Source organism: Podarcis tiliguerta (genome assembly GCF_965153285.1).
Source record: "Podarcis tiliguerta genome assembly, chromosome: 12".
Lineage (NCBI taxonomy): Eukaryota > Metazoa > Chordata > Lepidosauria > Squamata > Lacertidae > Podarcis > Podarcis tiliguerta.
In genome coordinates this window covers 9,657,776-9,681,674 of record NC_139545.1, presented here as the reverse complement: position 1 = coordinate 9,681,674, position 23,899 = coordinate 9,657,776, and the positions used below count along the sequence as shown (strand labels likewise).

Here is a 23,899-nt window from a genome sequence, read left to right as displayed (position 1 = left end):
TTTCCTTATTATAGGAACGTAAGAAGCTACTAAGACTAGTGGGATTCAGTTACTGGCGTGCTGAAAATCTAGGTTGTGCAGTACACAACAAACCTACTTCTCCCAAAGAGTGGTATTTCTATAAGGAAAATAATGGGGAAATGCACATTTGAGCACCATTTAGATGTTCATCTGCTTTTCCTTTATTTGAATTAGACCAAAGTAGTCCACACCTGCACACATTTCAATCGGTGCACATTATTATTATTATTATTATTATTATTATTATTATTATTATTAAATCCGGCAGGTATGGTGGTTTCTCCATCATGGATCCTCCATTTTAGGATTGCTTTTCCTAAATATTTTTAATATCTCTGACCCCTGACCCCTTTTATTTATTCAGTTTATCAACTTTGGCAAGACGTGCTGGTCCCGCTGTTTGGGTTTACTCTAGAGAGAGGGTCTGACCCTGGGGAATTTTGAAAACGTCTTCTACCAGCGTAATATGCAGAGTTAAATTATTATAGTACGCCTTTCACCAGTATAATCCTAGTCTGTTTATTCACATGATGACATTCTGGGGTGGGTTTCTTTGCATTGAGCTTAACCTTATGAGGGTTGTTTAAGTCCCATGCTTGATAAACCTATGGCTAGATACCCAAACGAATGCCCCTATTATGAATGAGTGTGCTTTTTGTGTTCTGTTCAACAAGTCACCTCATATATGTCTCTGTTGTGTTCAATTGTGCAAGTTTTTTTTTAGCTTAACATAGTTTCCCAGCCTTCTCTTCTTCTTTAATTTGCTTTATGTCGTTATAACCAGGCTTCCCTGTCATTCTTCTTGCACCTAGATTCTGTCCATAGTTTTCTTTAGAAAGTTTCCTGTCATAATTGATGGACTCTAGATTCCCTTTCGCAATTCTGTGTAGAATGTAAAATGTGTCTTTATTGACAGCACATGCGACTTTGTGTAGATACGTTGTGCGCAGGGCTTTTTTTTTCCAGCTGGAACTTTCCGGAACTCAGTTCCGGCTCCTCTCAGGTGGGCACCATTGCGAACAAGACAGACATTAATGGTGAGTTCCGGTACCTCTTTTTCTAAAAAATAGCATTGGTTCTGCATTAAGAAAGGCACACTTTTCCATTTAAACAGGGCCAGCTGCAGGCTGTATTACAGATGTAGTAGCAGAGAAACAGCAGCATAGGAATCAATTTTGACACCCTTTTTTCTTCATTTCTTTGCAGGTGCTAATGTCACAGAGTCATTCTTAAATCAGAGACACGCTGAACCTAATGGCCCCTTGGTATGATTTCGCCCCTTCCCCTTATGTTCATATAATACTGCTTATATGAGTGCATAACAATACAAAGGCGGTTGCAGTAAGTTGTTATTGGTAATGGGTTGAATTGAAGTACAGTAGGGTATGCCAGATGCATAGGCATATTTAAATGTTTCGTTATTCTTTTAAATGCCCCCAAAGAACTTGTTACAGACAAAATGCAAGGCAGCAGGGATAATAAACGGAGGGAAGTTATGGGGAAAGTTTATGGTGGATGAGGAAGAATTGCACTTTAAACAAACAAACAAACAAACAAACAAACACAAAGCATGGGATTCTTTTGTATCTTCAGCTTGAGGTAATCTTGGGTCCCTTTTGTCCAAATGTTGGGCAATTGGGTAACTGGTTCAAGTAGTCTGAGAAAGCAGGGGCTTGCTTGATGGGTGGGTGGTATCCAGTGGCGTAGCGTGGGGGGTGCAGGGGGGGGGCCGGGCGCAACATCTGGGGGGGGGTGCTCTCGCACTCGCAGCTCTCTGCCCCTATCTAGCTCACTCACTCTCTCTCACTGCAGTGCTGGCTGTGCAAATCCGATCCGAGCCGCCGGGTCGCCACCCACTGTGGGGGGGGGGGTGCCAGGCGTGCGGTGCGGAGAGAGAGTGAGGGACTATCTGGGGGAGGGACAGTGCAGCGGGGGGGGGGCGCAAGTTACTTGCCTTGCCCCGGGTTAGGGGGTGCAAATTACTTGCCTTGCCCCGGGTGCTAACAACCCACGCTACGCCACTGGTGGTATCACCCATGGAAACGGATGAAGTGGCAAGCAGCGATCAGAAGTTGATTTCCTTCATCTCACGACATCAAAGTCCCAACTCCTCGTCGCAAGAAAGAGCCGACTAATATTCAGATTCTGCACGGTCCAGTGAGATACTGCCGACATATCCAGGGTGGAAAGGAGTGGCCGTTGTCAGAGTTTGGGATCAACAGGGATGACTTCTTCAGATGACCATCTAGAGCCAATGGAGTATGTGACTTGGACTAGGGAAACCCAGGTTCAAATGCTTGCTCAGCCATGAAGATCACTAGCTGACCCTAAGCCAAGCACAGTTCTGTACCTAGGCTGCTATTGTTTGGGTCAGGGTTTCCCTCTCTTGGGTGTCCAGCTGTTTTGGGACTGCAACTCCCATCATCCCTAGCTAGCAGGACCAGTGGTCAGGGATGATGGGAACTGTAGTCCAAAAACAGCTGGAGACCCAAGTTTGGGAAACCCTGGTTTGGATAAAGCAATATATAGGTGTGGACTAGTCTTCAGGAATCTACTTTCTCGTTTACGGTAGCACCAAGGTTCACAATCTCAAGTCAAATGCAAAGTAATGGACAGGAGGTTGGTGCTGATGCAGAATGGTGACTTGAGTGGGGTGGGGCAGAGACCATCAGTTACATGCGACACCCTATGAGGCATAAAGTTCAAGGACCGCCTCTTCCATATAAACCTACCTGGACCCTGAGATCATCTTCTGAGGCCCTTCTTCGTGTGCCTCCTCCTCGAGAGGTCCTGAGGGTGGCAACACGAGAACGGGCCTTCTCTGCAGTGGCTCCCCATCTGTGGAATGCTCTCCCCAGGGAACTTCGCCTGGTGCCATCACTATACATCTTTAGGCGCCAGGCAAAAATGTTACTTTTTAACCAGGCCTTTAGTTGATCTGATTGACATCCTATGCACTTTTATAATGTGGCTCTTTTTTGGGGTGTTATTGGGTTGTTTATTTTGATTATATATATTGTGGTTTTTATGTTGATCTTTTCTGTGAACTGCCCTGAGACCTCCGGGAATAGGGCAGTACTGTATATAAATAATAATAATAATAATAATAATAATAATAATAATAATAATAATAAGTTAGCGTTGCCTGCATTTGCTAGTAGAAATATACATCTGAAGAAATGCAGGTCAGAGAGTCTAACAGCTTAATATAGAGGGGATGGAGCACTATTTTGCTATTGCTATTTTTAAAAATTGGGAACTAGAAACCCATGTCAATTTCCTGCTAATCATCCTGCCGCAGACCAGTTGATCCTGATCTGCTTACATCTCACTACCCCTTCCTTTCCCCTTTGCTCTTGTAAGAAAGGCAGGAAGCGACTGATAAATGGTGGTGATAAATATGAGCCAAACCACAGGCTATGTAGGAAGCACAGACACATCCTCTTCATATGGTCATTGCTCAGATCTTTAATATTAGCAAGTTTTCTTTGCTCATTACCACTAGTGGTAACATGGCACATTGTGCCAGCGGTGGGCACCTTGGTGTGCATGGCAGCCAACAATGTAAGAAAATAGCTTTTATCACCGACACACTGCTGCTTAGATGTCTTTTTAATTTTAAAAAATCTTTTTTTCTCATTCTACAATGCAATGAAATTTTTAAAAAATTAAATAAGAGCAGGATAGATTTTGTTAGCTGCTTTTTAACTGCACGAGCTATATAGTTTCCCTTAAATGCAAAACTTCTTCCATTGTTTTATTTCTTCTTTCAGGTCAATTCTGAGTTCTACACTGGCTGGTTGGATCATTGGGGCCACCGTCATTCCGTTATATCATCATCACTTGTAGCTAAGACTCTTAGTGAAATTCTGGCACATGGAGCAAATGTTAACATGTAAGTTCATCAGCATCTATTTAAATGAGAGCTTGGGTTTTTAGTACAGCATCTTTGACTGCCTGTTTGCCTCTCTTTTCAGGTATATGTTTATAGGAGGAACTAATTTTGGTTATTGGAATGGTAAGAAGTGTGTGTTCTGTGTGTGCGAGTACTTTTTTTTATAATAACAATAGCTGCTTTTTATTTTATTAAGCTGTTTTGGGTTATCTCAAGTACTGGATTATTTTTTAATCTTTGAAATAAAGGAAAAAGGATTCGAGGAAGGCAAAACGGGACCTACTTTTCTTCCTTCCTTGAAACAGGGAGCAAGGAAACATTATATGCTAAAGTGGTAGAAGGAGGTCTTACCATATAGTGGGTCATCATAGCCTCACAGCCTACTTTCAGTAATACAGTATGGGTCAGATAAAACAGAGGAATAGCCAGACAAGTGAGACGGCTGTATTTATTGCCAGCTTAATTTATGACAGTGGCTTGGGAGAAAGAGGTCCTTCAGATTTACATTCAGCCTCTGAATACTTGGGTCATAGTTTAGCCTTTCCATACTGGAAAAGCCAGCAGCGCCCACTGTTGGAAGACAAGACAGCGGTGCATATGCGCCACCTTGGAAATGTAGGAATGCAGCTGATGTCCCTAAATCTGCACATCTTTTTTATTAGGCAATGCAGATGTTTGGGCTTGAGAAAAACAAGCCTGCTGTGGGATAGTTTTGAGAAGAGCAAATGTTGGGAGCCGCCCAGAGTGGCTGGGGCAACCCAATCAGATGGGCAGCATATAGATAATAATAACATTATTATTATGCTTCCTCCTGTGTTCATTTTCCTCCCTGCAGGAGCCAACATGCCTTATGCAGCACAGCCTACTAGCTATGATTACGACGCCCCGCTGAGTGAAGCTGGAGATCTCACGGAGAAATACTTTGCTATTAGGGAAGTCATCGCCATGGTGAGTTTTTCCCAAAGCATCACCAAAGTATCTATTCCTGCATTAGCCTTGGCTTCCATTGTGTCACAAGGGCTGAAAATGATGGCTGCTGCTTGATGTTTTTGAACCCTGTGGCATCCAGATTCAGTGGAACAGGAATTCCCAGATTTGATTACGCATCTGAGAGTTAAGCTAAGTAGAGCCCATGGAACGTAGTCTCATTTTACCAATTAATTTTTATTGATTTTTCAAATTTTCAGCAAATCCATGACAAATTGAGCAACTTTAAGGCAACTTTTTCAAAAAACAACTCCCCACCCCTTCTTAGATATGCGCATAATTAACCCTTATTGCTGCTTATATTTCATAGTTATCTTTACTTCACATTCCTTTTTTTTCTTTTATCCTTATCCATCAGCTGTCTGTTGGTTAATTCCTGCTCATACCTTAGTTAACATTTCCAATATTATCGAGTGAGGATCACTCCTCCATTTTTTAATCCACAGTAGTTCATTAATTTCTGAAATAAAACTTTCCTTTCCCTCCATCTGTGCATATAAACACCTAATAATTCCTCTTCTGTAATTGTTTTCCGTTTGATTCTTAGCTGCCCAGATCTTCATTAGCGTACAGTCCATGTATCTCTTCACAATGCTTTTCATCTGTTGTCGGTTTTATAGTTTTGGGGTTGGGTTTTCAAGGACAACCATCTTGCTTGGCATTCATTCCCACAGGTGATGTCTTAACAACCAGCCCATAAGATCAGGGAGATGTATAGATAGAACATAGTCTAATGGCCAACATCCCCCTTCTGTTTGGGATTTTGTGTGGACTGGGTTGAGTACCCAAACTCAATACAGCCCACAGTCCATAACTTTACCTACTCCTTTGTGGCTTAGTGTGCAAGAGGACCGTACTGAGAAGCTGTATGTTATCTAATCCACGTAGTTTTTAATGCCACATAGAGCAAGTGTCACTGCCTGAGGCTCATACAGACAATAAATGCAGTCTACTGGAGAGTTCTTTTGCAGTGCTCCCTTTTCTTTCAGTGGCGTTTGTGGCGTTTGCCCATTGTTTTGAAAATGTCTGTACAGGGGGAGAAAAAGGGTTAATAGACTAATAGAAAAGCCAGAGGCGGAGCATACCTGTTTATAAAAGGACTTAGCCTGAGGTTTTGAGTGGGTAGTTGGTTGGAGTTTGGTTGGTTGGTCGGTTGGGAAAAGGCAGTTGGGAAAGCAGTTGGCAGACAGTTGGAAATAAAGAGACAGCTAATGCAGTTGGTTCTTGTGTGAGGGGAGGTAGAAGAGTTAGAGACAGAATAAAACAAGACTAAGAGGGTAAAGAGTAACAACGTTTGGAATGCAGTTAAAGTTTATTTGTGTTTGCAATAAACTGCACTCTTATTTGTTAACTTGAGAACCTGGCTGAGACTAAGTGTTTTACCGGGGAGGACCTGGTTGGTGGCAGCAGATTAGTGGTGTACGGGTCAATAGTCCATGAGACGACCGGGGGCTCTGTACGAATGCCACAGAGTTGTGCAGCACAACTGTAGCCAGTTGTGCTTCTGAAAAACTGCATGTGGGCGACCACCGCTTCTCAGCTGAGGGAACGCTGCTTCCCAGCGATTTGACTTTTCCCACGACGCTGAGCAGGGCAGATTGGCCGCAGCGAACAAAAGCAAATCCTTCTGAGTCCTAAAGAAAACTAGAAACCAAGCGAAGCAGAGGAAAACCGCAACGCAAACAGGCAAAAAGGAGGAGGCGAAAGAGGGAAGCCCCTCAGCTGTGCCGCAGTTTAAATCTCCTGCAGCCACGCCCCCTGCCGGTACAGATTGGCCAGTGGGCGGCATGACACGGCTGGGGGTCGACGCGAGGGGGGCATCACCCCTCCGCCCCTAGCCAGATCACTGTGAGGACTCAGATGCCCGGCCACAACACCAACCCCCAGCGAAGGTGAGCGGACTTCCCAAAGGATTGCGCCCTGACCATTTAACTGTGCTAGAAGCAGAAACTGCGGAGAAATCGCCAACACCACAAACCAAACAAGCCGCTGGAGCATTTGTGCAGTGGCTTCAAAGCAGTGTCTCTTCAATGACATGATGCATGTTCCTGTGGAATGAGGCAGTTGGTTCTTTAAATCACAAAGCTTGCTTTTTTAAATTTTAATTGCTTGTTCTTGTTTTAGTACAAGACAATACCACAGGGCCCTATTCCTCCATCGACCCCCAAGTTTGCCTATGGAGAAGTTCCGCTGAAAAAGGTAGGTGGATATTGTATATTGTATAGTAGATTAATATGCCTAGGGTGGGCGCTTCTGCCTTGTGTTTATTAAGGACAATTTTTGCAAAAGGCTAAAATACCCATTTATAATATAATAATAATAAATTAGTATTTGTATGTCACTCATCTGCCTGGGTGGCTTCCAACAAATTAAAACACCAAACACAGAAAAACATCAAACATTAAAAACTTCCTCAGCAATTTTGTAAATGTGATAGGGGGTTGGGGTGGGGAAAGCACACCTCTAAGTTGGGGGTTTGATTTTGAGCTCGGAAATGGGTATTTGTAGCTTTGTGACTGAAGCTAAGGAAATTCATCTAAGCTGTTCCTTACGGTGACATTTGCAACGTATAGTTGAGGAATACTGCTGAATGTTCCATTAGGTGTAGCAATTTCTGGGAAAGCATGTCATCAAGATCGTAGAACCATAAGAAAGCACACCTATGCTATGAGGGTGGCTATAAAGTTGATCGTAAAATTTGCGGTGCTTTTATGATAAGCAGACTTTCTCACCATATGCATGGTTGCCATATTAATGTGGGATGGAACTGGCTGGTGATAGGCGGTTTTGTTGAATCTGCGTGAGAACAAAAAGAGGACAGCAACAATAAGCAAATGGCTTTACTTTCTCTTCTTTCACCTCTCCCACGCAGTGTTAATAGATGGCAGTGTTAATAGTTCTATGTTTGACAATTATTTTTTTAATAAAAACCAACCCCACAATGTTATATATTTTCCTGTATTGCCTCTCTGAGCCCAGCTTTGGCAGGGGAAGGCAGGATATAAATATTTTTTTATTATTATTATTATAGGTGGGGACCGTAAGGGATCTTCTGAAGGACCTTTCACCATCGGGACCAATTAAAAGCACCTACCCTTTGACATTTGTTCAAGTGAAGCAGGTAAAAGTTGATCATGAAAGAGTTTTGAGTTAGCATTTTGCACATTGTGTGTAATTGTCACTACCCCCCGCCCTCCCCGGTCAAATAAACTCTTGGATTTTGCCCAGTGTCCTGCTGTAGCTCGTTCAGTGATGTCTGTGAGCATCTTGAGAAGAACCGTTCCATTTGTATACGCTCTGCTTTCCATAGTTTGAACCATGAAGTAGAACCTCCAAGCTTTCAGGCAGACTGAACTGAGCAGTTCTAGCTGGGGAGAAAACTGTGAATTGTTTCAGAAGGCTTTGGCGATTAAGGCGGGTGCCTGGGGCACAAGTGTGAGGTCCGAGCAGCTAGATGGATAGAAATGAGGATGCAGAGAATAATTGCACCAGAGAGAGGGAAGAACAGATATGAGGAACTGGCAGATCAGTATAGAAAGATCTCATCAGTTAAATGTATAGCTGAAAGAGAGGCAAAAGGACAAATCTATCTGACTTTTAGAAGACATCTGAAGGCACCCCTGTTTAGGGAAATTTTTAGTGTCTGAAGCCTTAATATTTATTTTAGTCCTCTGTTGGGAGTGCTCAGAGTGGCTGGGAAAACCCAGTCAGATGGGCGGGGTATAAACAAAACAACAACAACAATTATTATTATTATTTAACATAGCTCAGCATCTGTCAGAAGAACTTTAGTGAAGGGAACAAGAGGATGTGTCATGGAGGACGATTGTTTAGTGGATGGATGAGGGTGCCTCAGACTGTCACTATTTTGCAGAGGAGATTCAAACATACTGGAGCTTTAGACTTGCACAGTTAACATGGGTTAAAGGGCTCTATCACCCTAGTGCTAGTCCACCTTTCAAAAGGAATCTGATCTTTTGCGATTTGGAAAGTGACACAGCAATGCACTGAAAAGCGTGGAATGCACAAACTACTAATGGGAAGAGATGTAACCCCCCTGCAAGCAAATAAGAACGAATGGTCAATAAACAGGATGGTCCCTAAGAAAGTGTTTGGCAACTTGATGTATAGAAATATTAGTCAGCAGGAGGTTTGGGGCATAGGAAGATAGGTTGCAGCTGAATCATGAAAACCTGGTTTATTAAGCCAAGAAATGCCTGAGTGTCAAGCAGCCCCTTTGCCCGCTTGTGTGGTGGGAGGGGGAAATAAACCTGGAAGACACAGTTAACCATGGCTTCCGACATATATGTGAACTGGAAACTATGGTTAATGGCTTCCAAACAAACCAGATTTGGAAGCCTGTTTGAACCGTGGCTGGTTTGGAAGCCATTAACCATAATTCCATAATTCCCTGATCAGGTATAGCAAGAAGCTATGGTTAACTGGCTTGTTTCCTTGCTTGCATGAAGGGAACAGTGAAGCAGGAGCAAAGAGGCTCATTGAACCAGAAGTTGATCATCCATGTTGGGCCATGCAGTCTTTTCTCTGTAGAGAAAAGTCATCTTTTCATTTCACTGGATGAATCTTTGAAATTAAGACCTTTTAACAGCTAGGTAAGCACTAATACAAACTTCGAAAGCGAGTATGACTCACCTAATCTTAACCAAAATAATTGAACTTTCAGTAGCTAATATATCGTTTTTTGATTTTTAAGCTTGAATTCTTGAAACCCATGCATGAAATACATAGAGATGTTTAAGTTAGAGGTATTTATAATCTGATTCTGACCTTTCAGAAGTAACACTTTCTTCTCACGGCTTTCTCCCCACTTTCTTCTTCAAGTACGTTGGGTATGTATTATACAGAACTAAGCTACCAAGAAACTGTACTGAAGAACCGCTGTATTCAATACTTAATGGAATTCATGATCGTGCTTATGTCGTTGTGGACGGGGTAAGCGAAGAACTTCCAGCTTTCTTGTTTACCTCAGCGACGCTAGATATTGTGGCTCAGGGTCTCCCAAACTTGGGTCGCCATCTGTTTTTGGACTACGATTCCCATCATCCTTGATCACTGGTCCTGCTAGCCAGAGATGATGGGATTTGTAGTTCAAAAACAGCTGGAGACCCAAGTTTGGGAAACTGCTGTAGTTGTTTCTTCGGCTTGAGTTTTGTTTTGTTTTGTTTGTATGATCAGGAGTTTGTTTCCCACTGTGAGTATCCCACACCAGCCCATCTTGATGAGCAGGATATGCCGAAAGAACAAGCCTATGTCTCTGTCAGGAGCTCGGCCTACACTCGAGTAGGACCCTGGCAGAGACACATGCCTGACTGGCATGTTCTCTCCCTCCTGTTCAATCGTTCGGGAGCTTCAAAAGTTTTCTTCAACCCGAACATCACAGTGACCAATGCCAACCAACACGGGCACACTTAGGGATCCGCAGAGTCTTCGCAGCTTTGTGTACCAGACCTCAGCAACTCAGCATTTTGGCTAATCTACTTTATTTATATATAAACACACACGAAGCACTGCAACATGGCTCCCTCTCTCTTTAGCATCAGACAGCAAAGAGAAAAGAACAAAGGACAACAGTCCCACTTCATGGAACACAGTAACACAAACATCCCGTCTTCGTCACTTCCCACTCTGTGGAGTCAAAACACATACCGTCATGTGACAGACAACGATCCCATGATTGCAACCATGGAGCAGGAATTCTAACAGTCTCCCTCTGTGAGTTGAAGCTGCCGAGGTGGCAAAATGTTGCCAGCACAGCTGTGCTGTGCTTCTGAGGGGCTGTTAGCACCTTGAGAAGCACAGCATGAGAAATACACACCCCAGCTCTCCTCTCAAGCTTGGAGCTAGAGAGGCAGCGTGGGTGGAAGTGAGTTTTCCCCCCGCAGTAGAGGTTGTGCTTTGGAGGTGGTTAGTGGGCCTTCAAAGCACCATGCCACTTCAGAGGTACTTCAGAAATGCAGTATCGCAGCATGAACGATCCGCCTGCCCTTCTCTCTAGGTCCAGACTTCTGCTTAAAAGTGCATCACAAGGTCAGGACCAAAACACCATCCCTTGAGAACGAGTTAGGTAGAACGAGTTAGGTTCTTTTGAGCACAATGCCCGCCAACATTTGAAGGCACCTGCGTCTCATGGTCGGCTGGGGCGCTTACCTGGCCCCTTGTTACTAGCATCACTGCAGTGTGTCTGGAAGGTGAGGAACAAGATCAGTGTGTTTCAAACACACTGTTGGCATTTTCACCACACAGACCTCAATGCCACCTTGCACCTTTTCCTCTTGGTAAGGTGCAGCAATGCTCGTGATAAGAGGTCAGGTACATTGTACATGCACACAGCAGAGCTCTGCCTCTCTCATGTGTACATGAGTCTATCTCTTATGAGTATATCTCATCAGCTGGTGGCTTAAATTGCAATTTGTGAACCATCTCCATTGAAAAGTATTGCATGCCAAGTGATGTTAACCTGAGAGTTTTGTCTCCAGCGTTGGAGATGTGAAGTCTGATTCATGCGTACAAATAATTAATCTGATGATGCAGCCACTGAGCGATGTATGAACTCCTTGTCAAATATATTCAAATACCTTTTAGGTTTCAGATGGTTAAACACTAGTGAGGGCAACGTGCTTCAGCCCATTTTGTTCCACATTACCATGTGCACAGTAAAATTAAGAGGCATAAAGACTCACTCTGTATCTGTCTGCTTTGACTTGCCTACCACAATTCATAATAAAAACCCATGTGGAATAAGGTTGCCAGAAGAGCCAAAAACATGCCAGAATTTTGAGCTAAACTTAGACTTTGAAAACTTGCATTGTTGAACAGTTCCCAGGCTCTTTGCATAACCATGCAAATCCGTACTATGAGTTGACTGCAAACTATTGACCTCAGAGCAGCAAAAATGTTTTTACTCCATCTCTCCAAAGACTCGACGTAGCGTATAAGAAATAAAGCCTAAAGTCACACAACCCAAATACCAGTCAATAGCATTGAGCTGAAAATATTTTATCCACACAGTATCACTTCTGTTGTAAGCAGATACCCTCATGAACAGGTAAATTTTGCACCTGCTCCTCAAAGCTTGGAGGGGTGCATTTAAAGAATATTTTATCAGAGGTTGTTTCTTCACTGCCATGGGGTAAAGCCGTGCTCTTCAGTGGCAATGTTCTAACGCCACAACTTTCCTGCTTTGCTTCTTCTCCTGAAATGTGGGTGGTTGGGGGGGCACATAATCACTGGCTTATAATTGCGTCTGAAACCAGAATCCATGTTTTGGTTGACTCCAGAAAAACCACAATGGTTAGCCAAGGTTTGTTCTTTGCTTACCAGTTGTGATTTGTTTGCGTGAAACAGAGCACAATTCCTGCAATTGAAGTAGCGGAAGGACAGGGGTCGCGCTTTGCTTCCTTTGGGGAAGAACAGAACAGAACAGCATGAATCTGTACATTCAGTACAAACCATGGTTTATTGTCACCTGCGAATTGAGCTGATGACAAAGTTGTAGCCTTGCACATCAAAGGCACACAAAGCAGATAATCTGCGGTTTGCCGTCATGGCTAGAAGTGAGTTTTCAAGCTCGTTGAGCCTAGCCATCATTAACATTGGCATCAGTGCCAGTTTAGTGTGGCACCGTGGTTGGCTCTGAAAATGGAAATGGAGTTCAGATGGAGGGGAAAGGAAGTGCTCCTCCTCCTCATATTCTAAGAATGGTTGAAAAAGTTATGTCTGCACTGGGCCTTGGAAGGCCATGTACAGTAGTGGAGTGGGAGAAGATATTGGGGGAATTTAAGCACATAATTACATGATATACACTAGGAATGATATCTAAAATGGCTGAGTGAAGCTACTCTCTAGCTTGTGATTCATTTTGACGTGATTCCATCTAAGGGGTTCACTCTCACGCTACATTTCACCTGCGTGTTTAACTTTTTTTGCAGATGGGGGAAAAATACCATCAAGAAAATAATGAATTGTTTCAACACTTACTTGACTACATTACAAATCTTACAAGCTTTAAATCAGCCATTTAGACTTCCTGACCACAGAGGGTGGGGAAATTTTAAACTTCACGGGAACTGGTTGTTCTGTCATCAGGGAGGAAAAAACCTTGAAATGTCTTGAATCACTTTGAATGAGAATTACGAAGTTCAGCTGATTCAAATTATGAGTTAACACAGTTGGGGGAAATTGAATTCTTACTAAATCCCCTTGCAAAAATACAGGGGAAAAAAATCTAAAAATAGGGACTTTGTAAAATGCATTAAAGTTGTTTGTGTTCTGTACCCTGTTTCAGGTTTAGATTTTAAGTATTGATATTATTTGTGCAGATTCCTCAGGGAGTTCTTGAAAGAAGACGTATCTTAGCGCTAAATATAACTGGGAGCACTGGAGCGCATTTGGATTTGCTGGTGGAAAACATGGGCCGAGTAAATTTTGGAAGACACAACAATGACTTCAAGGTACATCTCCGTCTTCCTTAATTATACAGCAAAATGTAACATAGCCCATGAATCGCTTTTCGAGGGTAGAATAGGTGACTTTGTGCTAATGCAAGCAAAACCTTTACATGCAATGTATTATAATTAATTAATTAGTTCAATTTATATACTGCCCTATACCCACAGGTCTCAGGGGTATTGAAAGGAAAGATCCTTTTGAAAGGGGCCTCCCTTTAGAAAGTGGGAGTGCTGCTTGGGTAGTTTGGGCTTCTCTGTGGACTTGCTGGGGTGGTGCAAAAGGCTTCCTGTAGAAATATACATTTATCTATATATTGAGATCAGCCACAAGACACAGTATGGACCTTTGCCCTTCTTCTCTACTCTAATGATTGTAAAATGGGAGGTTGTGCTCTTCCCACTGCTGTTACTGACTCGCTGTAGAATAATTTTCTACCTCTGGGCTCCTTAATGCCACGCTTTAGGGAACATTATTGTAATGGTTCTAGGGGTTGCTTGTGCGTAAGTTGCCGTTACTCCTGGCTTGGTTGCCTGGTTGAACCCTTTCTGTCTGGACAGCCTCAAGTTCTGTGGCTGCCTCAGTCGCTGGCAGAATCCGTCAGTGGGCGTTTCTTGAACCTCTTCCAGCATAGAAGCTGTTTGACGCCCAGTCTCCTCCTACTCTGCCTGCACGGAAGTCTTCTGCGCAAAGAGGGTGTGGGCAGCGGAGTACCCGTACTCTCTCCGCTGGTCTCCGGCGAGGAGTCCTGGAGCCACCTCTCCGATTCCTCCATCTGCCCCCCTTCTCCACTGGTGTTACGTTGATTTCCTTCCCCAGCGGATGGGCTGCCTCTCTCCCTGCTGGGACCCTCTCCGCCATCCCTCTGGAGCCTCCTCTCCACCTCCAGCTCCGATGGCAGTTCCCTGACAATTATGAACCCATGTTGATTTGAAGACTGCCTAAGAGCGAGCTGCCTCAAGGATTCCTCTTAGCGTCAGCTCCACGTGCTTATTTTCCGCACGCGATCTCTCGCATATGTGACATTGTCTGCTTTGCCACGAGCAAGTAGCCTGCTGGTGCATACTGCTGAATGGTCCTCATTTTGCTCATCCCTGCTTTGAGCCAAGGTCTGATGGGTAAATCATGGCTTGTTTGGAAGAAAGGAACCACAAATGCTGGTTGGCTTGCCACATTAAGCCCAGGGTTCATAGTGTGTTGCTTCCAGCTCAGCAATGGGAGCACAGAAGAAGTGCTGCTCATTCATACTGAGGAACAGTTTATGGGTTATTGAGACACGTGAGAGCTGTAAATGTGTGTGAAGGCCTCCTTTGTTTGCTTTGTGGTTTAGTACTTACACCTATAGTCCACCCTTCATCCAATGGTTCCAGAGCAGGTTAGAAAAATATCACAAAAAAAAAAAAACCCAGGTTACATTATAATCAAAACATGAAACCACAAAACCTCTGTGTGGATTGACTGTACATGTATGTAGCCTGCAGCAGCCATTAGCCTAATAATAATACTAATATTAATATTAATATTAATATTAATAATTTATTATTTGTACCCCGCCCATCTGGCTGGGCCTCCCCAGCCACTCTGGGCGGCTTCCATAGAAAAAAAAAATACAGTAAAATATCACAGATTTAAAAACTTCCCTGAACAGGGCTGCCTTAAGATGTCTTCTAAATGTCAGGTAGTTATTTATCGCTTTGACATCTGATGGGAGGGCGTTCCACAGGGCAGGCGCCACTACCTAGAAGGCCCTCTGCCTGGTTCCCTGTAGCTTTGCTTCTCGCAATGAGGGAACCGCTAGAAGGCCCTCGGCGCTGGACCTCAGCGTCCGGGCAGAATGATGGGGGTGGAGACGCTCCTTCAGGTATCCTGGGCCGAGGCCGTTTAGGGCTTTAAAGGTCAACACCAGCACTTTGAATTGTGCTCGGAAACGTACTGGGAGCCAATGTAGGTCTTTCAAGACCGGTGTTATGTGGTCTCGGCGGCCGTCACCAGTCTAGCTGCCGCAATCTGTAATTGTGGCAGCATTTCCCCCCAAAAAGCAATGACAAACCTAGACAGCATCTTAAAAAGCAGAGACATCACCTTGCCAACAAAGGCCTATATAGTTAAAGCTATGGTCTTCCCAGTAGTGATGTATGGAAATGAGAGCTGGACCATAAAGAAGGCTGATCGCTGAAGAATTGATGCTTTTGAATTATGGTGCTGGAGGAGACTTGAGAGTCCCATGGACTGCAAGAAGATCAAACCTATCCATTCTTAAGGCCCTGAGTGCTCACTGGGTGGACAGATCCTGAAGCTGAGGCTCCAGTACTTTGGCCACCTCATGAGAATAGAAGATTCCCTGGAAAAGACCCTGATGTTGGGAAAGGTGGAGGGCACAAGGAGAAGGGGACGACAGAGGACGAGATGGTTGGACAGTGTTCTCGAAGCTACCAGCATGAGTTTGACCAAACTGCGGGAGGCAGTGGAAGACAGGAGTGCCTGGCGTGCTCTGGTCCATGGGGTCACGAAGAGTCGGACACGACTAAACGACTAAACAACAACAACAACAGCAACATTACCAGTTTAATTCTATAGAGCAGGGTTTCCCAAACTTGGGTCTCCAGCTGCTTTTGGACCAAAATTCCCATCCTCCCCAACCACTGGTGCTGCTAGCTAGGAATGATGGGAGTTGCAGTCCAAAAACAGCTGGAGACCCAAGTTTGGGAAACCCTGGTGTAAAGCAGGGATGGGAACCTGTGGCCCTCCAGGTGATGTTGCAGTCAAACATCCCCAGCCAGCATTACCAATGGTCATTTGAAGCCACCACAGATTCCACTTCCCTTGTGGAAGGTAAAAAGGTAGAGGACCCCTGAACAGTCAAGTCCAGCCAAAGGCGACTATGGGGTTGCGGTGCTCATCTCGCTTTCAGGCCAAGGGAGCCAGTGTTTGTCTACAGACAGCTTTCCGGGTCATGTGGCCAGCGTGACTAAACCGCTTCTGGTGCAACGGGACACCGTGACGGAAACCAGAGCACACGGAAACACTGTTTACCTTCCTGCCACAGCGATACCTCTTTAACTACTTGCACTGGTGTGCTTTTGAACTGCTAGGTTGGCAGGAGCTGAGACAGAGCAACAGGAGCTCACCCCATTGTGGGGTTTCGAACCACCAACCTTCTGACCAGCAAGCGCAAGAGGCTCGGTGGTTTAGACCACAGCGTCACCTGCATCCCTTGTGTAAAGCCTGTCTTGCACTTTGGTTTCTCTTTAAAAACCCATGTGACAGAGGGGTCTGGTGCAGAAAATCAAAATATCTGAACTGGCCTTTAGTTCAATGAAGGGACGTGGGGCAGTCAAATGCAAAAGAGGACAGGTTTCCTGTGCCTGATACATTCCCTCTTCTACGTCCCATCAAAGGTGAATTCTTTTGCATCTGGAAGTTACCTTTGGTGCTCCATTTGAGAAAGCCCCCTATGATGTTACAATGTGTTGCAGTGGAAAAACCTTTTCAATCTATTATAGTTTTTTAAAGAGGTTTAAATAGAAGTTCTTTAGTGTCTAAAACTTGCATACAGGATGTGGAAACTTGTGCATGTGAAGAATTATGTATCATCATGTTTAAAGGTGAGATCAAATCCTAGATAAATTTTATCTTGCAAAACATCTCTAAAAATGGAGCTTCAGAAAGGAAGTTCTCAGGTGCAGAGCTGAGAGCTTTAGAACTTGGTTCTTCTCTTTTTAGATCTTTGAGCAGGTCACTTTCGAATGTTCATCTTGACACCTGTATTTGCTATTCAAATAAAGCAGCTTCCGAGTTTGTGATACTGACTTCTGGTTTAATTTGCTCTTAAAAGTGAAATGAGGTTGCCACAAATTTGAGAAAGGTTGATGAAATATAGCCCTAGTGTTTTGCTGAATGGCAAAAAAGAGGAAGATCTGCTTATGTGACAAACATGTATTAGCATGTCATTTGGGTCCAGCAAGAGAGTGTTTGGTCTGACACAGCTTTGGATAGACAGTGTTACTTCTTAGATTCTACATTTCTATATTTCCTGGAGCAAACCCAGGAATTCATTGCTGGGACTAGCTTTTCTGTAAACATGTATAGAATTTCACTGGTTGTGTAGTACTTTTAGCTGATGACAGCATTCAGACCTGTAAAGTTCTGAAGAAGAGCAATAATTAGCTGGAAAATAACTTTGTAAGCACACTGCAAAATTGAAGTAACTTGTAGTTTGTTCTAAAGGTTCCCTAGGATGGTTGTTTCTGCTTTTTAGTGTATAATTTGAGTTCCCAGTTTAGAAACCCCTCATGAAGTACAAAAAAATAAAACAGAAACAGCACAACGTAAGGCCGATTAAAACAAGACAACCTTTTATTGAATGAAGTAATTTCTCCTTTTTAAATGTTATTTTATAGCCAACACTAACATCAGCGAGAATCTGTTTAAAGGCTCATTTCTGCTTTCCTCTCTCTGATTGTATTTATGACCAATCTGTTTGCAGGGCTTGGTTTCGAATTTAACTCTGGGCAATGAGACACTTGCCGACTGGGAGATATACCCCCTGGACATAGACACAGCTGTGAGCCAGGGTCTTAAGAACGAGGGGTCTGGTGGAAATGGATCAAGCAATGAAGAACCTTCTTTTTATACTGGCAGTTTTTCTATTCCTAGTGGAATCCCTGACTTACCTCAGGATACGTATATTGCATTTCCTGGGTGGACAAAGGTACTTTTCCCTCCCTTTCTTTCACGAAAAGTTCAGTAGATATGGTTGCTAGCTTCAAGGCCCTTTTACTTACCGAAAAGTTCTTAAAAGATACAGCGAGAGGCTTTGGGTCAGAATTTGTTGACAGAGTTGATCAGGGCCAGACCTTCCATTGGGCAAACTGGAGTGACTGCTTCAGGTGTGTCAAAGGGGCATCCCTCCCGGCTCTCCAATTGCCTTGTCTGGCTTTCTCTGGCCCTTCTGCCTATCTGCCTTGAAGTGAGACTCCCCACCTCCTCCCCCCTTGCCAAGGGGGTCCGCAAAGCCAGACATTCAGGGTGGGATAGCTGCGGAAGTGCCTGTGCCACGGTTGCACTTGGCCGCAGCAGCTAATGATGCCTAAAATTGGGCAAGGGGGATTGTTTAAAGTTACAATCATACCTTGGTTTGAGAACGGCTTAGTTGACGAACAAATCAGCTCCCAAACACTGAAAACCTGGAAGTAAGTGTTCCAGTTTTCAAATGCTTTTCAGAAGCTGAACGTCCGACGCGGCTTCTGCTTGAGTGCAGGAAGCTCCTGCAGCCAATCAGAACCCACGCCTTGGTTTTCGAACGTCTCAGGAGTTGAACTGACTCCTGGAACAAATTAAGTTTGAGAACCAAGGTACCACTGTATTGTACAGTGGTACCTTGGATTAGAACTTAATTCATTCCGGAGGTCTGTTCTTAACCTGAAACTGTTCTTAACCTGAGGTACCACTTTAACTAATGGGGCCTCCCGCTGTCGCCGCATGATTTCTGTTCTCATCCTGAAGCAAAGTTCTTAACCCGAGGTACTATTTCTGGGTTAGCGGAGTCTGTAACCTGAAGCGTCTGTAACCCAAGGTACCACTGTAATTCCACACTCCCTGCACCCTAATTTTAGGCATTGTCATTAAAAGCAGTGCCAACCTTCACCCCCCACTCCCTGCAGCTAAAATGAACATCTAAGGCAAGAGGCCTTTTCCTCCAGTTGTTGGGAAAGCTTGTTTTTTTAACAACAACAACAACTTTATTCATAGGCTGGACATCTGGCTGGGTTGCCCCAGCCACTCTGGGCAGCTTCCAACGAATTAAAGCATCATAAGACATCAAACATTAAAATCTTCCCTGTACAGGGCTGCTTTCAGATGTCTTCTAAAACTCAGATAGTTGTTTATTTCCTTGACATCTAATGGGAGGATGTTTCTACTAAGAAGATCCTTTGCTTGGTTCCCTGTAATCTCTTTCCCACAATTGATCCCTGTCAGTGTAATTATTTGAAACCAACAATTTACAAAAGGTTCACAGGGCTTAACATTCATTCCTATAAACGAGAACAAATTCTTATTAGAGATGTCCTCCTCCTAAATGTACCTCCCTGGGCCCCTTAGATTTGTGGGAGAGGTCCTGGGCTGCCGCTTTTCCGTACAGAGGTGAGGGCCGCAAAATCTTGGGTCCGCCGTGTAAAATGCTGTACCAACGCTATAAAGTCCAGCTCTGACAAGGGATAGCAGCTTCCATTACTGCCCATCTGGTAAAAAACTTGAGCTTTAAAGAATTTTTCTCCTGTAGGTAGATTGGCTTTTAAATGGCTGTGTTGTTTTTCTTTTACAGACAGACTGGCTATTCTTATGACTTGTGTAGCTGTGGTTTTTATTTTTGCTTTTGGGGTAGCGTTGTGTGTCGAATGCCTAGCACAGAATGCAGCATACTTTAGCCTTGAATACAGAAATAAAAAACTGGCGCTGCTAAATATTTTCCTCAGAAAACCTCTTCCTGCAGAAGAGAGAGTGGTTCATTTTAAGCCTTGGCAAAGCAAACCACAGCCAGAGATGCTTTTGATAAGGATGTTTCTGAGGCTGAAACCCATTCACACCTTGTGGAAAGTAACTGATAATTATCTCAGCCCAGAGCTACACACCTAACAACTCAGCTCTTAAAATGTACAAATTAAATGTTTGGGCAGAGTGGTTTTGGAAAATAAAAGTGAGTGCATTTTGCAGAGGTAGATGTGTAGCATAAGTTCATCAGTGGAATACATTTTTAGACCATGCCAAGCATGACTCCATATTTCCTCCCCATTTTTCATTTTACCTAATTTTTGGCCTGAGGCGGTTATGCTGCAGGCTTGAATACTGATGCCTAAAGATGGAATGGACAAAGCTATTTTGCAAGCATTCATTATAGCAGAGCCCTTTTAATGCCACACTTGTGTCAGTGCAGTGCAAAATGAATTTTTAAAGACAGCACTGAATTCTCAGTTAAGGATGTCAGGTTTGCCAGATTTCCGGAGTCAGTTTCTTCTAATGGTTTGTTTCTTTGCAGGGACAAGTCTGGATCAATGGCTTTAACTTAGGACGCTATTGGCCAACCCGTGGACCTCAACTAACACTGTTTGTTCCAAGCAACATCCTTGTTTCATCCTCTCTAAACAACATTACAGTTCTGGAGTTGGAGAAGTCTCCATGCGGCGCTCAGAAGTGTTTTGTAGAGTTTGTAGACAAACCCATTCTCAACGCAACTCTTCACTATGAAAGCAGTACCGAGAAACTGTTCACTAAAGATTTATGGCCAAACCATAGATGATTGTATTAGAATGCCTCTTTACTTAGTTTATTCTGCAGATCCTTCATTTCCAATGCTATTGGTTGTGTGGGGTGGAAATCAGTGTTTTTAAAATCAGCGGAAAGTGTCAATTTAATTCATTATTTTGAAAGTGAAAATAATGCCTTTTTTATCTGCAACAAAAAAAAATTATTCCTATGCATCCCAAAGGGTTTCAACAAAGAAACAGGCAATCAGTTTGTTTAATAAATTGTTGAACACGTATCAGAATCAGATCTTTTTCCCTTATGAAATTTGGGGTGCTGCAATTTTACCTATTTCCTTTGCAGTCAGACCACTAATGCTTAGATTCATAACTTGGTGGAGGTTGTGAAAGGCTGAACGACTTTTGCTACATGAAAGTGAACAAAACATTTTAGGGGCTCATTTGACCACCATTTTGTTTTGGGTTACAATTAATATTTTTACCAATTTTTCCACATTTGAAAGAATATGCATAAGAAACACTTGGCATTTCATAGGAGTTGGGCTGTGGGTGGTGAGCCTTCAACATTTGGGCAGAAGGTGGTTTTAATCACCCAAATTTCAGCATCTTTTTTTTTTTTTTTTACTCCTGCCACAAAGTTTGGGCTCCACTTCCAAAATTGAAAATATTATAAAGAGTTATAAAATGGGGAATGCCAACATGGTACCTGTAGAAACTATTGCACTTGGAATAGCTTTCATTGGCACCCCAGACCCCAAACTTTTGTTTTTTTAAAAAATTAAGTCTGTAGCCCTCCTAGAACAAAACTCATGAAGCAAAATGTGAAGGTTCTCCTTCTGTGAAATGAGCCTGCCTCACTTCCACTGAGTGAAGTCAGAGCTGTGATAATGAGTTGTTTGGATAGCAGGTTATAGGAATCTCCGGAGTCCTCAAAAGCTGCTGTTTCCTCCTCTGCTTTGATGTACTTTTCCTGCTTATGTCTTTATTTTCTCGTTCTTAGCATCTCTGCCATTTCCCCTCCTGTTTTCCTGAGCAACTAGGATGCATCATTCCTGTGGTGGATTTGTCTGAGACCAGTCCCTAGAAGTTATTTTCTGCAAATATCACCACCGAATACTTGTGGGTGGGTGTTAAAGGATCCCCCTTGCCCCAAAATGTGAATGTGAAAACTTCTTGTGTCACTTGCTCTGCAGGAGCTAAAGAGCAGGCACTCCTTAGGAATTCACTGTATAGTTAACTTATACTACAGTGGTATCCATGTCTATGCAAAAGTAGCTCAATATTTAATGGGTTTAGGGTTTAACAATAAAGCAATGAACAGGGTGGTGATACAATGACTACTGTAATCGACTATCTCCAAGGCATCTGTAAAGAAACAATAAAGGTCCATAAACATGGCGAAAGTGGTTTCTTTCTCAAATCGGTTTTATCTGAAACAATAGCAATCGCCGTAAATAAAGAGTTCACTTGTAATATGCCAGTGGTTCAGTGCTCATTTATTCTCTTTCCGAAATAGATTTTATCTTGAACAATTGCAGACACAGTAATAAAGAGTCCATCTACTGTGTTTGCTCTTGTTTAAGAGAAAACTGATTGGGGAAAGAAACTACTTTCGCCATTTTTATGGATGTTTATTGTTTGTTTATGGATAGTTGCCTTGGTGATATTATCTTGTGTTGATTTGGTTTAGGGTTGGCATTGGGTGAAAACAGAGTTCTTGCGCCTTAAACAGCTGTATGGCAAGCAGAAATTCATAATATGAGCCAACCCATCATTTGCAATCATCATCTGAGGTCCTTCTTTGTGTTCCTCGTCCTCAAGACGTCTGGAGGGCAGCAACACGAGGATGGGCCTTTTCTGTGGTGGCTCCCTGCTTGTGGAATGCCCTCCCCAGGAAGGCTCGCCTGGCACCTTCGTTACATATCTCTAGCTGCTGGCAAAAGCATTTCTCTTCTCCCAGGCCTTTGGCTAATTAAACCTACAGCCTTTTGAACTGTGAGGGGGTTGTTGTTTTTGTTTGTTACAATGGTACACATTTTTGTGTTTTTACATTGTAAACGGCCCTGCGATCCTCAGGTGTATAACTTGAATAAATAAATAAAGCCAGGCCACACGTTTTCTAATATGGAAGTAGAATTATGGGAAAAACTTTGCCATGACTGCCCCATGTTGTATTATGTCATGCCTCCCACAGTGGCCATGTTGAGTGGGAGCCATTTTTTGACTGGCGCCCACAGTGCACTGATCCAAAAAGATTGATGGCCCCTCATCTGGTTTCAGAGTACAATGCTGTGCCAATTTGAAGTTTTGAACTTTGTTCTGAAAGTATAGTATTCATTAGTGTTTAAGTGAGTAGTATATGTGGCTGCTCATCCAGTAAGCATATTGGATACAGTCGTGTATATATTGGGGTTTATTTTAGGTGGTTCCAGACTGCCTTATTGCCTGACTGTGAAAGAATACCCTAGTCTAGACACCTGTTTCCAGAATAAGTCGCTCCATATGTCATCTATCTATCTGTCATGTGCTGCAACTGAGGTATTAGTTACTGTTCCACACAGCAGTGCTCCTCTGTGGCCTTTCAAGTTCAAATCCCCCCCCCCCCCAAAAAAAAGTACACATGAAACCAACTCCAGTATAGGGTCCAGTTCTTGGATCTTATTCTGAAGCTGATTGTGTGCCTCATTTACCATTTAGACAATACATTTTTTTTCTTTTCTTTTTAGACATTAGCATAGCATAATCTGCTGAAGTCATAATGTGAGCCATGGCCCTTAGCAGATAAGCATTGCATTGCCAACATATCGTTGTTTGTGTAACTACCCAGGTGGATTCATAAGGAAACTTGAGTGGTTGTTATGATAACTGCAAATTCCTGGAAGATGCTTTTTCCAATTCATACCAGGATTTCCGAGAGAGGGAGACATTCCCTTTCTTGCCAGCCTATACATTTGCTTAGCTCCTTGCTGGACAGTAAGGATAGCTCCATTTTTGCAGTGCCTTAGCAGTGCTAAAGGGCTCTGGTATGGAAACAACCTCTTTTTCTGTCTGGATAATATCAAAGTGCCTAATCATCATTGCTGCAGGAATTTGTATTGTCCATAACCATGGAAACTGTCTATCTTTTGCACTGTTGTTATTTTAAATTACTGTAACAGCTGTTGGCTTTTCTGGCTTTTGTAAGGTGAGTCTTTGCATAATAATAGCAGATCAACACTACGACAATAAAATATTTTCGTAAGAGTTTCTAGTCTTCTGGTTTGAATTT

The 23,899-nt window shown here is 43.2% G+C and overlaps 1 protein-coding gene across 2 annotated transcripts in view; it reads left to right on the top strand.

Annotated features, from left to right (window-relative positions):
• The window catches only part of GLB1 (galactosidase beta 1), a 39,812-nt gene extending 16,584 nt beyond the window's left edge, over positions 1-23,228 (top strand). For both annotated transcript variants that reach the window (XM_083406954.1, XM_083406955.1), the window contains 10 exons: positions 1,228-1,286; positions 3,795-3,916; positions 3,999-4,039; positions 4,752-4,864; positions 7,028-7,102; positions 7,935-8,024; positions 9,746-9,856; positions 13,243-13,374; positions 17,856-18,080; positions 20,406-23,228. In XM_083406954.1, coding sequence (XP_083263080.1) covers positions 1,228-1,286; positions 3,795-3,916; positions 3,999-4,039; positions 4,752-4,864; positions 7,028-7,102; positions 7,935-8,024; positions 9,746-9,856; positions 13,243-13,374; positions 17,856-18,080; positions 20,406-20,666 — 1,229 coding nt within the window. In that variant the 3' untranslated portion in view covers positions 20,667-23,228. The remainder of the gene's footprint in view (positions 1-1,227; positions 1,287-3,794; positions 3,917-3,998; positions 4,040-4,751; positions 4,865-7,027; positions 7,103-7,934; positions 8,025-9,745; positions 9,857-13,242; positions 13,375-17,855; positions 18,081-20,405) is intronic.
• The last annotated feature ends 671 nt before the right edge of the window (positions 23,229-23,899 follow it).